At 43.4% G+C, this 14,584-nt stretch overlaps 1 protein-coding gene across 3 annotated transcripts in view; it reads right to left on the reverse strand.

Annotated features, from left to right (window-relative positions):
- Positions 1–14,584, reverse strand: part of LOC125767569 (RING finger protein nhl-1) — a 51,728-nt gene that overhangs the window by 15,890 nt on the left and 21,254 nt on the right. For 2 of the 3 annotated variants that reach the window (XM_049434279.1, XM_049434280.1), the window contains 7 exons: positions 13,086–14,539; positions 10,567–11,315; positions 10,236–10,475; positions 9,191–9,907; positions 8,945–9,104; positions 6,490–6,630; positions 5,662–5,738 (listed from right to left, as the gene is read on the reverse strand). In XM_049434279.1, the coding sequence (XP_049290236.1) occupies positions 5,662–5,738; positions 6,490–6,630; positions 8,945–9,104; positions 9,191–9,907; positions 10,236–10,475; positions 10,567–11,315; positions 13,086–14,539 (3,538 nt within the window). Of the gene's footprint in view, positions 1–5,661; positions 5,739–6,489; positions 6,631–8,944; positions 9,105–9,190; positions 9,908–10,235; positions 10,496–10,566; positions 11,316–13,085; positions 14,540–14,584 lie in introns of all 3 variants that reach the window. The other variant, XM_049434281.1, reaches the window with a different exon arrangement.

Consider the following 14,584-nt stretch of genomic DNA (forward strand, 5'->3'; position numbering starts at 1 on the left):
AACCCTAATGAGAGTAGAGCTGATACTTGGCAAGTTAATATGTCAAAAAACTTTTTCCCATGGTGAGCAACGCCGTACGGGAAGGAGGACGTTTGTCGGCCGCTAAATAATACATTGCGCGAAACTTTCACACACGATTTAGCCCACAAATGGAGCATTTTCACCGAAGGCGTAAATGGGGGCCGGGGGCGCGAAAGTTGCAGAGTTGAAGATAAAGAATATGATAAACACATGGCCGCTGTGCCGACCCGTTTGGAGGATACGGACGATCCACTTTCTACACGAGGCATGCTCGTTCTAAACTTTACTCTGCACAAGACATTCAACCACCGTCAACACCAGGCTGCATCCGTCAGGGAGTGTCTTAATAAACCATTGCGCCACCATCCTTCCCGTGGGGGGACACACACACAAACCACACGAGGGTGTGGTGAATGAGACATAGCACACAATTTTATTTCCTGCTTGCCGAAGTGAAGAAAACGAACTCACCAATTCCCAGCCTCGGGAAAGGTTATGGCAAAAGGCGAAACCTCCGCAACGGGTGAGGCCTTGTTTGGCTGTTTCCCTTGAGATACACGTTTCATAAATCAAAACCCCAGTGCCACGATGCTGGTACGTGATACCATTTAACCAGTGCAACAAGAACTCCCCCGTGTGCACGGATGTCGGGGTTTGGAAGGTTTCAAGCAGGGCGGCGGTGACGGACGAGGTTTACCATAGAGAGCAAAAGAAATCTTATTGTCTTCGATAAGAAGGGGTTAAAAATAAACTCACAATAAAAATGCTATCTTTAGTTGGATCCGAATCAATGGGCAAGAAACCGATAGCAACTAACCGCGAAGTTTATGGGTGGTTTCTCAACCAAAGGGAACAGCATACGTGTCAACCCTTAACTGATCGTTTAGGATGCGTAAGTAGGTGAATAAAACCTTTTACTTTGTCAGAAATATAATGGAAAAATGAATTCATGTATACTTAAATATTCAGAATCATTTATTTGCCACAAATATTTTTTTTAAGTTTGTAAATCTAATTCAGACACAAGCAGCACTGCTTAATAACTGCTAAATGATTTAAAGCTTTCACGTACTTGTTCGATTGATTTGTTGGAGGGGCAGTAATTTACAATTAAACGTACGGGAATAATAAATCCTTTCACTCGTGTTGCTTTTTTCTTGCTGATTGCAATCGATTCACTCAAGAGAAGACTTGCACCACACACACAACAACATAAAGATCGCATAACAAACACCAAATGAAGATAGACAAGTAAACAGAACAATACAGCATACAGAAGGAAAAGGGCACACACACACAACACATATAGCTGCAGGTGATAGATTTCGCTTTTCCCTTAATTTTTCCTATTCCAAGCACAACTTTTTCCCATCTCGAAAGAAAGGAAAATATTCCACATTCGCGCACACACACATACACAGGCGTAAAATACGATCAATCGGGAAAATCAGTTTGATATTATTCGTACGAACATAACACAAGCTACCCTTTCCATCAATGTAGCCAATCACCCAACGGGCAGCCCACAAACACGCACGCACACATACATACAAATATATTTGTTGGCGTAAATCCGGAAGCAAACCGCAATAAGGAGCGACGGAAAAGTTTTTCTGTTGCCTGCAAGGCATGAAAGAAAAAGCAACGATTTCTACGATCCTTTTATTTTTCACGCTACTGCCAGCTGTAAAGCTCGCAACGTGGGTAGGAAAACCACCAAACTTTCCATTGGTCGGTAGGTACCTACCTAGTTGTGAACAGAAAAATCTCATAACCTTGAAAAATATTTTATTGGATAAGGTACATGTGTTTTTTTTTTTGTGGTGGAAAAATATATTTTCTTTTTAATCAAGCAAGATGCGTTTTGTTTGCAAATACACTTTGCTGATAAGGTATACAATAAAGTGAAAGCAAATAAAATAAAAATTTAAGCACTTTACTGAAACTCTTTTTTTGCGATTTAAACAGAATAAAATGCGAGTCGCTTTCCAGCCGCAAACAAAACGCCATAAATACAACAATAACAAAGCGCAAGCCTACCCTGAAGCGAACCAATGTATTGCCAAATCTAGCGAATTGCTGTCCGCTTGTCTGCCACATTTTCCACATACGTGGGTATTATACATGCATATTTGTGTGTGTGCTTTTACCGCCCTTTCGAATGGATACCAAGCAATAGAGCATAGAAAAATAATGTTACCACCCTTAGGGGACGATCTGTGTAGTCTGCCTGTTCGAGCGTTTCCACCCATCATATTGACATTATTTCTTCATAAAGACAGCTTGTGATGATAATCGGAAAATTATCAACAAACATACTGCACGTACCCGGGCATTGTTATGCTAATGTGGCATCGCGATTGTTCGGCTGGTTCGTGGCCGGTTCAAGCGTTTTGCGCTTGTGTGTCTGCTTCCTGGAACTGCCGTTCTATGCGATGCTGCGATGAATGCTTTGCAAGTGTTTTGCAGCGATTGTGATACAACAATACACGAGTGAAATGGAAGGAAGAATTTAATTCCCGTACAAATCAGCAATGGACCGGGGGTGGAAATTTGGGAATTATTGTGTACCAGACAATTCGCGTTTGAGGATATAAGACATTTTCGGTTCGGAAAGGTTTCGAGAGGATAACAATTTGATGAATTTTAATGGTCAATTAACGATTTATGACGTTGGAAATATTGAAGTGAAAGTTGATTTTGTTTTCCTTTTTTTTGGTTTAGTAATAAAAATCTTTTTCTTTTTTTTTAACGAAAATTACAACACTTTATAGCGATAAAGCCTTATTGGAAATTATTGGAAAGATAATAAAAAAATAAGAATAGAAAACCTCATCAATAAAAGAGGAATAGCTGATAGTATCGGCTGTTCCATCTGTCACCTCATCACGGTATAAGCATAAAATACAACCACTTTTTGAGCATTTTGAGCACAAACTACCTAGCACAACCCACAGCAGAGAAACAAAACCAAATGCAATGGAAAATAAATCCTCTCACCGTTGAATTTCCACCGAATCGAGTGATCTGTAGTGATGGTTCGGCACAACGTTTTCGACCTTCTGTGGTGCGGGGTCCATTTCGAGTGGCTTGTTGTTTTCCACAGCGTTACCATGCATCACCAACAGCCTACCCAGTTCGTAGTATGGATGAGAAAAACAGCTACTCCAGAAGCTACTCTACCACTCTGTTGTGTGTGCGACTGAAGCGCTTTGTCGTTCCATCGATCATCGTACAAACGGAGCAAACGGAAATGAATGATGGGATCTGGATGGGGTCGCACTTTTTTGTTGTTGTAGCGCAGTATTTTTCCTTTCATTTTTTGTTACGACCATTTCTACTTCCGGGAGCTTTCCATCATTTTCATCCAAGGTTGGCACTCATTTACAGCCCCACATGAGTGAATGGGCAGAGTAGGAATCATCAGGCATGGTTCGATTTCGATTGCTATTGCCTCTTCCGAAATGAAACCACACATCGTAAGCGTTTGACAGTTTTCCCCCCGCTGGGAAACAAACATATGGCAAAACATACCACTATCGTTATACGGGAAAAACACCAGACCGACTTGAATATTTCTTCACCGCGTAGCGTGTCTATGTGAAGTTGCTTCCTCTCTCTCTCTCTTCCACCTCAAGGTGGTTTTTGCCAACGTCAACGTCTGAGGTTGGCAGTTACCGATGTTGGTTGTTCTTTTCAAGCCCGAAATGGTGAACGTAGATTGCCACCAGGGAGTTGAATTCTCACGCTAGATGATGTTTCGAAGAAATGCGAAACGCATCTGATGCGATTGTATCGGTTCCATATTGTTATTGTTTGGTTTATCGGTTGGAAAGGTTTTTTCAAATATGTGTTTGTTAATTTAATTCCTTTTTTTTTACATATTTTTTACTGGTTTTGAGATTGTGACATCTTTTATATTTACAGTTGTTGTATACAGCTTTTAAGATAATTCAACTGTTATCAGGCGAACTTCAAGTTTATTTTGAATGCTTAAGTTGATGGTAGAGGGTTGATTTTAAATTTACTCTCATATATCACACAATACATTTAAAGCCTTGTGTATGTAATATTTCCGATAATGTTTGTTGGTATAGTATACAAAGCACCAATGTTTTTTTTTCCATTTTAGTCATGGCATAATCCACAACCTTAATGCTAAGAACTTCCTGTTGCAGATTTAGCGACTTTGTAGCATCAATTTCTACGGTTTCCAAAGACATTTACTATCACTTTAATATTACAATGCAACCCGTCAATGAATAATAAATTCCATCCATTAAATATAATAAATATTAATAAAATAAATTTTCTTTTTTTGTATGTTTTAGAAAAGAACATTATTTTTTCACAGAAAAAAAGAAGACAGAACAGAAGCTGCTCTTTTATTCTATCAAATAAAAGGTCCGGTAGATATGCATGATTCGTAAATTGAAAATTTAAAAATACTCAATAAAATATTGTGCCATCAAAGTTTTTAATAAAATCCCGATAATCCTTAATTTTTCCTTTGCCTAATTTACTCTTATGGAATACTGCAAAATAATCTAGTAAAGCAGGGATGAGCAACCTTTTAGAGCTTCGGGCCACATTCAAAATCAAAAACTGATTGGCGGGCCACATTGCAATAAGCATTGATCTAATAATGAATGTAGTAAAGCTACTTTTATCCGGACTTTTTCGGACTAGATGCATTGCTGTATTTTTGAAAAGTGAATAAGGATTAAATTTTGTATTTTTGAGTGTTGTATTAACCAGGTAATTTGTATTTTTAATTCCTAATAACATTTAATATAAAATTTGATTTTGGCTATTCGCGAGCCGCATAAAACCACTTCGAGGGCCGCAGGTTGCTCATGCCTGTAGTAAAGTATATTTCCATGAACAATTTCGTGTGTAAAGTGGTGCATAATGAGAAACAAAATTACACCACCAACATCATTTATCGTTCGCGAAGTGAAATTAAAATAATTGTAAGAGTAATTAAAATACACTTACAGCAAAAGGACATTCATTTCGCATCGCAAGAAAAAAGAACAGAACATTAAAAAGCAAACCCATAAAAAGAACGCTGCATTGAGCACTGCATTAATGGTGCATTATGCTATCTGCATGTCCGGGTTTTGCGAAACGCTAGAGCCAAAGTTTTTCTAATGAGATCATGCTCGATGTCAAAATAAATATAGCTAGAAATAGAACATTCCACCTGAATGGTCATATCATCGTTTGCAAAGCAAAGCTTCAGGCGGGAAGTTACGCTTTCGTCTTTTTTTGCTCCATGCTCCAAATAAAAGTACCTCCCTGGAAAACCGAATTATCTCGAGCACACAGAAGCTTATCCTCGCGCATCTAAAGACAGGCGGTTGTTTCACAGATAGTTTCCGTTATCACTTTTGACATGCTGCGAGGCGTCTTTCGACAGTCCGCCGTTCCCCCATGGTGAATGGTTTGAACGAGCTTTAACTTGTTTCTCTTACAGCGCTCACGGAATAGTGCTGAAACATAACCATCCGGAGTGGGACCGTATGCAAACTATCATATAAGAACGTGCTTCAGCATGGAAGCAATAGCGTTCTCCAGCAGCCAAAAAAAGAAGGAAAACTGCGACCGAAATAAGGTCTACCGTACGTTAGAGCTTACCTTGGGAATTTAAATTGACCTTCCTCCGAGCCTTCGCCACCGAACGTTGTCAGGACGCGACCGTTGACGTCAAAAATCTGTTAAAGAAAAAAGAAAATGGGAATCAAAAAAAAGAACCCAAAAAAAAAAACCCACAACGAATTGAACAAAAAAAAATGTTCAACCAATGCCACACCGTGACGGGACCGACCGTACCGATGCTGTACGATTCTACGGAGCGAAACGATCCGTAGTAGCAAAAGGTGAGTAGTTGAATGAATTTTTGTGTTTGCCTTTTTTCCCACCTCTTACGATTGCGTCTCTCACACTCGGGTCACTGACGGGCAGCTGTCAGTGGCCGGAAATTCAAATGAGCAGATTCGCCGTTCACACCCATATGCGGTGTGAGGGAGAGAAATCCCGAAACCAAGGTGGAAAGTACAACACGGCTCTTGCTAAAAAAAAAAATAACGGAACAGCCTGTCCAGAAATACGAAGAGACACTGAAGGGAAATTCGCAAGCTGGTCCAGCGGTATAGATGGAAATAGCAGGTGTTCACTACGGTGAGGCTTGTACCTAACAAAAAAGAAAAGCAACAGAAGGAAACTTCCGCAGAACCAACACCGGAAATTACATATTACATGACCGCTCGCTTCCGGTTCTGTGCGGATTACGATCGTCCTGGGCAAAACCTAACCTGACAAGGGTCTTCCGGTCGGGTGGACAATTTCGTGTTTCCCGTTTTCGGAATGCTAATCAGTATGCGAGAGTAACAGTGGCTAGAAGCAAACGGAGCCAGGAGCCAACCTCCCCCATGTCTCCTGTCGCCCCCCGAAAAAGGAACCTACCTGAACCCGATGATTGTTCGAATCGGATACGATGACGCGGTTCGTGTTCGAGACGGCAATGTAGTGCGGATGTTCGAGCTGACCCTTTTCCTTGCCGCAGGTGCCAAACTTGCCAATAAATGATCCATCGGATTGGAATACCTGCGGGAAAAAGAGATGGAAACCGGAAGTGGGTGAATTGGTTAGGTTTGGTTGGTGTGTGCGTGTGTGCGCTTGTAAATGAGGCTTTTCCAAGCTCTCCATCGAAGTATGCCATTACCGAACGAGAAGCATCTGTTTTTGGCACTGTAACCGAAATTGGGTCACTGTGTTCAATTGGCCATTGAAGGTAGCTCCCAAGCTGTTGTTAGATCGTTATGAAATTGCATTTCACCTGGCAAATGTTTGAATTCTGTTATTTTGTGTTGTTTCTTTTTCTTCTTGCCTCCCCAGGGATGAAAATTGAGACGATAATAAGATTGTCAACTTGATTAGACATTTCAATTCATTAGCTTTTTTCTACATTAACTTCACATTGATGTCGTGTTTTTTGTTTTTTGATGTCGTTGATTAGAAATTGATAATTTTGCTATCGATAAAGATTTTTCTTTGTTTATTCTTTATTTATTCTAATGTGTTCCGAACTATTACAATTAGTTCATAGTATATAAACTAATTGCACTACGACCTTCAAAGTGTTGGACTGTAATTTTTGGGATATTTTCCCGTATTGAAGCACTCTTCGGATGGGATTTGGTACCAATCCATACTTGTGAAATATCTTAAGTGTATAATGAATCTTTTGTAAAAAAATCATTCATATCCTTGAGACGACTCGCAAATAATCTTTTAAATGTCTAAAGATCTCGAAAGAAAGGGAGTGTTGCGTCCAGCAACTAATTTCTTTCTTTAAGCAAGCTTGCACGGATCTCTTAACAACGGTATTCAAAAAAAAATGTCCTGGTTTATTTTTCCGAAAGGTGTTAAAAAAACAACCGAAACCTTTCCTGCTTGCTTAGCACTGCTCTAGAACGGGATCAGGTCCTGCTCTCGACTAGAGATTAGAGATGAGAATAACAACTCTTTTTAGTGAATCAACTCAGAGTGAATGAGTCGTTATTAGGAGTCAGCTCGTTTAACGTTCTGCCTAACTGTCAAACCTGTATAAGCGAACAAGCGGGCTAGTCTGAAGGACATGAAACGGGATACTTTTGGGATATTTATTATCCTACTCAGAGGCGAATCATCCACTACGCAAACTAAGCGGCCTAAGAGCCCCGAAGCTAAAGGGGCTCGGAATTTTTTGGCGCTTGTAGAGTTCAATATGCATGTTTTACAATACAATTTTTTAATACTTTACTTATTATTTTTCGTCGGTTATGGGGCCCCGACAACAAATTGATGTATTTTAATGCGAATTTGTTGAAATAGGTTTGTTTTCACACATATAATGCTTTAAATAAAAAAACAGAATAGAAAATAATAAAAAAATAAAAAAGTTCTAAACATTTGAAAATTTCTTAAGGCTATAACCTTAGTTTTTTTTTTGAGTAATTTTGCAAAAATTTAAAAATTGATTTATTTTAATGCCAATTGGTTGAAATAATTTTTTTTCACTCAAATAATGCTTTAAATACAAAAAAAAATAATAAAAAAATACAATAGAAAAAATCTTAAAATTTGAAAGTTTTCTAAGGTTATAGCATCAGCTTTTTTTTGACTAATTTTGCAAAATTTTATAAATTGATTTATTTTGATGCCAATTGGTTGAAATAAGTTTCTTTTCACTCAAGTAATACTTTAAATAAATAGTGTAGTGGTAAGTCGAGTAGCAAAAAGAGTAAATACTCGAGTTGAAACGTAAATGTGCGAGCGAGTTGAAACAAAAATGAGTTGAAACGAAACGTTTGATACACATGAGTTGAAACGGAATACAAGTGTAAAATACCCAAACTATCCAAATGAATATACTTCTCACTCTGCCTAACTATCAAACCTGCACAAGCGAACAAGCGGGCTAGTCTGATCGGCAAGGACATGAAACGGGATCCGCCTATGCTTAGGAGATTGGTAAATTTATAGATTTTTTTAAAAAAATTTATTATTTTTTATTGTTTTTTTTTTATTTTAAGCATTATTTTATTGAAAAGAAACTTATTTAAACAAATTTGCATTAAAATACATCATTTTATAAATTTTGCTAGATTTCCCAAAAAAAAGCCAAGGCTATAACCTTAGGAGATTAGCAAATTTATAGATTTTTTTGAAAAAAATATACTATTTTTAATTCTTTTTTATTTAAAGGTTGTATAGTATAGGTTGAATAGCAACCAAGGTTGTAAGGTTGATATTCAAGGATATAGAACAGTTTTACTCAAAACTATAAATAAATTTATTTTAAAAAAATATATCTTTTCTTAAACCTTCTAAAAGCATTTGAGTTTCAATTAAACTCAGGTAAGGTTAGGTCACTTACCTGAATTCTGTGATTTTCCTTATCGCAAACGTAGATGAACCCTAGCGCATCAGTAGTGATGCCCCAAGGGTAGTTGAATTTTCCATCGGTGGTGCCCTGTGAGCCGAACGATCGCAGAAAGCGACCGGCCGGATCTAGCACCTGAATCCGATGGTTGTATCTGTGCAGCAGGGTGAGAGAAGAGTTGGTCAAATGTTTCATTCCGAATTCTGTCTCACACAGCCACACGCTTGCAGGGGTACTTACCTATCGGCTATGATGAACTGACCGATACGGTTAACCGCAACACCGGCCAAACAGTCAAACTCGCCATCCCCGTTACCGTACTGGCCGAACTCCTTGACAAAGATACCATTGGAGTCGAACACCTGGACGCGATGGTTGGACGAGTCCGCCACGACGATACTGTTGTCCGGGCCGACGGCAATACCGCGCGGCCACGTGAAGGAACCTGGTTCGCTCCCCCGACCTCCTATCTGGAACAGCTGCCGGCGCTTCTGCAGGTATTGCGTCCTAGGGGACATACCTGCTGCTCCGGGTATACCGGCTACTGCCGCCGCTGCCGTAGGAGAGGTAGGGGAGCCTACCCCGTTTTTTGAATCATCATCCGAGCTGAGTAGATCGGTTTGGCGCAATGGCAAACCGAGGCTAAGACGCCGGGCGGCAGCCGAAGCCGACGCGCTCGACGTAGACGAGGATGAGGGTGAGGAGAGCGAGGACGAACCTACGCCCGATGACGATAGGCTGGACGAGCTGGGCGTATCCTTCCCGTCCTTGGTCGTCCGATTGCCGTACTTGTTCTTGAGATACCGTGCCCAGGAGCTGAGCGCGGCCCCATCCTTATCACCACCGGCAGCCGTACTGTTCCGTTCGGGTGAAGGTTCCCGCGACTTCAGTGCGTGTGTCGAGCGGCTACGGGACAGGTCAGCTGGTTGAGAGGCAAGCGAGGACGATGCTCCATACCTGCGAAACAATGGCAACGGAAAGGCAATCAGCACACGTTTGCACAACGGATCAGCGTCAACAGTGAGCTGTTTACATTCGACGAAGCAAATTCCCGGAGGAATGTTGGAAATAGCTACTTGTTTACATTCGAAATTGGTTGCTTGGCCAACGGGTTGGCGCAAATGGGATGAATGTGTATATTTTTAGAAGTAATTTACCCGTGCAGAAGTGCCAATGAAAATGAAAGCGCTTAATTTTTAACACTGTGAGTCTGTTGTAGAACGTAATTTGAATACTTGTTCGCGTGTTCAAGTGGTGCCGTGACCAGGATCAGATTGCTACCTACCTTGAAGCCAAATAGGCCGACGGTGATGTGGTCGTCGGTGATACGGGTTCATCCTCCTCATCATCGTTGCCAAAGTTGTGGGACGAGCGGCTACGTGCCAACCGATTGCGACGGTCCTGCAACGCGGTAAACCGACTACGTCCGCCAGCACCATACCGGCTATCCGAGTCGTCCGTCGCTTCGTCCTCCGGTGCTACCACCGCCGTGCTTTTGCTCTTGTTCAAGAACCGGCTCGTATATCTGAAAGAATGGAACGTGTCCTACAAAAAAGAACGAAAAACGGAAAAGCGAAAGCTAGTTGCACACGAAGCACAAGCACACGCCAGTTTACCCGGAACCGCTGCCATATTTGTTGTCCTCTGGTTCGGCCGCATGGCTAGTAGTGCGTGAGCGCAATGCCGACGAACCGGACGATCCGTACTTGGGGCTTTCGTCCCGCTCGTAGTGATTCTGGCTCCGATAGCTGGTCGGGCTCGAATAACCACTGGACGTACGTAGCTCATCGCGCGAACTTTTGCGCGAGTTGTCGGACGAGTCTTGGCGCGATACGCGCCCAAACAGTGGACTGCTCGGTGTGTGCGTATCGTGCGCCCGGGACGATACCGTCGAGGAGGTGGTGACCGGTGAAGACCGGGCCGCCGTAGTAGTAGCCGGCGTTGCCGCTGGCTTCTCCTCCTCTTCCTCTTCCTCCTCTTCGGATTCTTCCTCGGAGGATGTTTCCTCCTCGGAGCTGCTTTCTGACTCTTCCTTCTTTTCCGGTGCTGCCTGCGTCTGGGGCAAGAACCGACTCTGGAACGGTTTTTTGGCCGTCTCCGTGTTTGTTGGGCTTGCCGTACCATTGCGCTGGGCGTTCTCGTTTGCATTCTTGAGGATCGTTTTCGGTTTCACTTCCGGTTCGGTACGCGTGGACGGTGGCACCGGGGAAGCACTGGAACTTTCGCTGGACGAGTTCGATTCACTGCTTGCCGAACGGGCCACCGGTTTCTTCGAGGCTGTAGAAGCAGCGACTGTTTTGTTGCCGGTGGACGATTGTCGCGAGTTTCGACGGTTCGATTCGGAATCATCTTGATCACTATCAGCCTGATGATACGAGGTGCGTGGAATGGCAGATACAGTTTGATTTGGGAGATGGGTCAAATATTAACGAGGTTGAAATCGTGTCGGAAAAAAAGGAAGGAAGAGAAAGAAAAAAAACACAAACATGGATTATGAGCGGTGACAATGACGATGTCGGTGACATTTGAGCGCGGGTTTTAGGGGGAAAGTATCATCAGTTATATGCGAAAGGATTGAATGACTTTCCCGTGGCAGGATGCAGGGCAGACGAGTTTTCCGGCAAAATGAGCTTAGCTTGTCGATTGATTGTAGAGGTTCTTCAAAGCGTGTTATTTATGACGAATGTTGTTGTTTTTTTTTTGGTGGTGTGAATTGTTAAATGTGCCAGCAGTTACAGGGCCATTACTTTCCAATTGAAACTATTTAATATGTATGTCAGTTTTGTGTGCATGATGAAGGTTTAATGGAGATATTTGTTAAAAATGAATACAAAAAAATAAATCTGACAACTTGCAGAACATTTTGATAACAAAAGTGCTTCCAGGAAGTTTTACGAGGTTCATATTTTTAGTAACAAAAATAATGGAAAGAACCCTGGTACGGTACAAAAATGACCAAAAAAAAACCCGCCCGAATCAATCCAGCTGAGGTGAACTTTGTTTTTGATGGTGATTTTTTTTTTGTATGTGTGTTTCATGTGCTTATGTATTTGTGTGTTTTTAGAACCAATAGGAAACACCAACCGTCAACAAGCGCTTCCTAGGCCCCACCGTTGCACCGTTGCTTTCCATCAATCGCGATTCAGTGACCACAAAGGTTCGGTTGAACAGTTGTAACCCAGTGCACAACAAACACACACACGCACACACACACACACTATTTCACCCGTTGGCCAACACCATTCTTCAGGGCTGGTGACCATCGATTCACACGATTCGCGATTGTCGCTAGTGATCACTGTGTGTCAGAGTTTTGTTGTGGGTGTGTGTTTGTATTGAGTCGAGGTTTTGCATTTGGAACCATTCGGAACACTCCATCCGGCGGAGTTTCGATTGCCCATCCAACCGGAAGTGGGTACATTGTTGGTTTGCTGCTACTGCTGTGCGTGTCTGGGCACATTCGCTCGGTCAGTGGTTTTTGGGGGCATGTTGGTACATATAAACTCTAAAAACCTGGATAGCTGCATGGCGAACTACAACCATTGACCACAAGCTGCCTAATGAAGCACCCCTAGCTGCGGTTTTGTGCGGATGGAGGGTTTGTTTTTTCCTTTGGGAGTTATTCTAGTTTATTCCGGTTCCGTACGGAGCCAAATTATTGAGTTGGAAGAATTGAACCGCCAAATAGCCTGAGTTTGGCTTTTCGATATGAGGTGGGTTGTGGTTTTGTACAGCAACAGCAAGAGAGAGAGATATTATATTTGGCGAGGTAAGGTACGATGTAGATGTCTTCTAATGTCTAATAATACATGCCGGTTGTTCCTCGTCCAGTGAGGCATCTCGTACAATCTACTCACAAATGTCTTAAGATAGGGCGTCTCGCCACATATTACTAAGATTTCGGCAATCTCCAAAGTTTTCCTCTACGGAGCCAAGTGTTCGAGTGGTCAAGTGTACTGTATGTGTGTATTATCGGTAGGAAAGAGAAAGAGGTGGAGACTGAGACGGCGCAGGGGAAGAAATGAGGTTCGTAAGCTCCGTCCTCCGGAGTAGTGGACGATTTTCCTAAGCTCGCATCTGCATCTGTGTCACTATAATGGAAGAAGCCGCGTGTTTACTCTTCATCGGATCTCACCTCGACGTGGGGCGATGATCGACGGGCCGGTGACGTTGGGCTATCGCTGTCATCGCTACCGGCCGACGTTGGTGTTGCGGTACGTCCCGCCTTCAGTGCTGACACCCGATCGGCCGTCGGTCGTTCCGGTTCCGGTGCCGCTGGTGTAGTAACGCCCGTCGTCTGTGTCGTTGTGCTCGACCCGGATGCACCCTTGTTCTGGCGCTTGATCTTCGCAATTTCATCGTCCTCGGACAGTTGGCGGGCGGTAGCCGTCGGTGGACCGGTTTTGGGCTTCACACCCAACGGCGAAGGTTTGGTCAGGGTGGGCGTCGCAGCCGGTGAGGCTTTCTTTTCCTTCTTGCCCTTTTCCTGATCCTGCAGACGCTTCATGACGCGCGGTGAATCCATCAGGCGGAAGATGCCACTAAGCGGACCCTTGGCACAATCCTCCGTACTGGTGACCTTGTTCCGTTCCTTTTCCAGCTCAGCTGCCGATTTGGTGTTCGTTTTCGATTCGTTGTCCGAATCGTTGTCGAGCTGATGTGAACGGGCAAAGCGTGATCGAAACCGGCCCTTGCCGGTACGACTCGATGAGGTATCATCGTCATAATCGTAATCGGTTGTGCCGCGTCCGTAGCGTGATTCACCACCGTACCGATCACGCTCCTGCGCTACCGGTTTGGGTGGCCGTTCGCCAAACTTGCGTCCACCGAGCAGTGGTTCCTCGTCCGCATTCCAGGGTTGTGCTTCCTGCTGCTGGCGGAACTGAGCGGCCAGCCGGTGATCACTCTTCGAGCGCATCAAACCCGGACCGGGCGGTGGCTGCAGCATGCCCTGACTTTGGCTAGTGGCCGCACCACCATGGTTGGGAAGATTCAAATCACCGTACGAGGACACCTCGTTGATCAGCTTGTTCGGATCGATGTTCATGATGAAGCGCACCTTCCGACTGTAGTCCATCGTTTCGCAGTCAAAGTTGCGGATAAAGTCAACCGTCCGCAGGAAGATTTCCTTCGTGTCCATCAACTCACAGTCGTCCCATTCGACCGAATCGTTCATGTACTTTTCCGCCAGGTCCGCGTTGCTCTGAATGTTTGCGATCTCCAGCTCGAGGTTTTCCTTGAGCGAAACCACATTCTTCAGCTCCGTCGACATGTACTTGTCCATGTCGTTCCGCAAATGGTCGGTACGGTCCTTGAGCGCTTTCTGCAACCGACGATAGATTTCATCAATTTCCTCCGATACGCTCGTGCAGTTGTTCTGCAGATTGGAGGCATTTTTTTCGACCACCGCCAACACTTCCTTCAGACGATGTAGCCCACGCCGGATCTGGTTGTTGATGCGACTGATCTCACGCCGCAATATATCCATGTGGGCACCTTTACAGTCCGCACAGATCTTCTTGTCGCAGTGCACGCACAGCGCACAGTATGCCTTCTCCGAGCATACGTTGCACCGTTCCATCACCTGACCTGTGGAGTGGAGTTGGAGAACGGGGGAAGAAGAATCGTGGTTAT

Source organism: Anopheles funestus, chromosome 3RL (genome assembly GCF_943734845.2).
Source record: "Anopheles funestus chromosome 3RL, idAnoFuneDA-416_04, whole genome shotgun sequence".
Classification (NCBI taxonomy): domain Eukaryota; kingdom Metazoa; phylum Arthropoda; class Insecta; order Diptera; family Culicidae; genus Anopheles; species Anopheles funestus.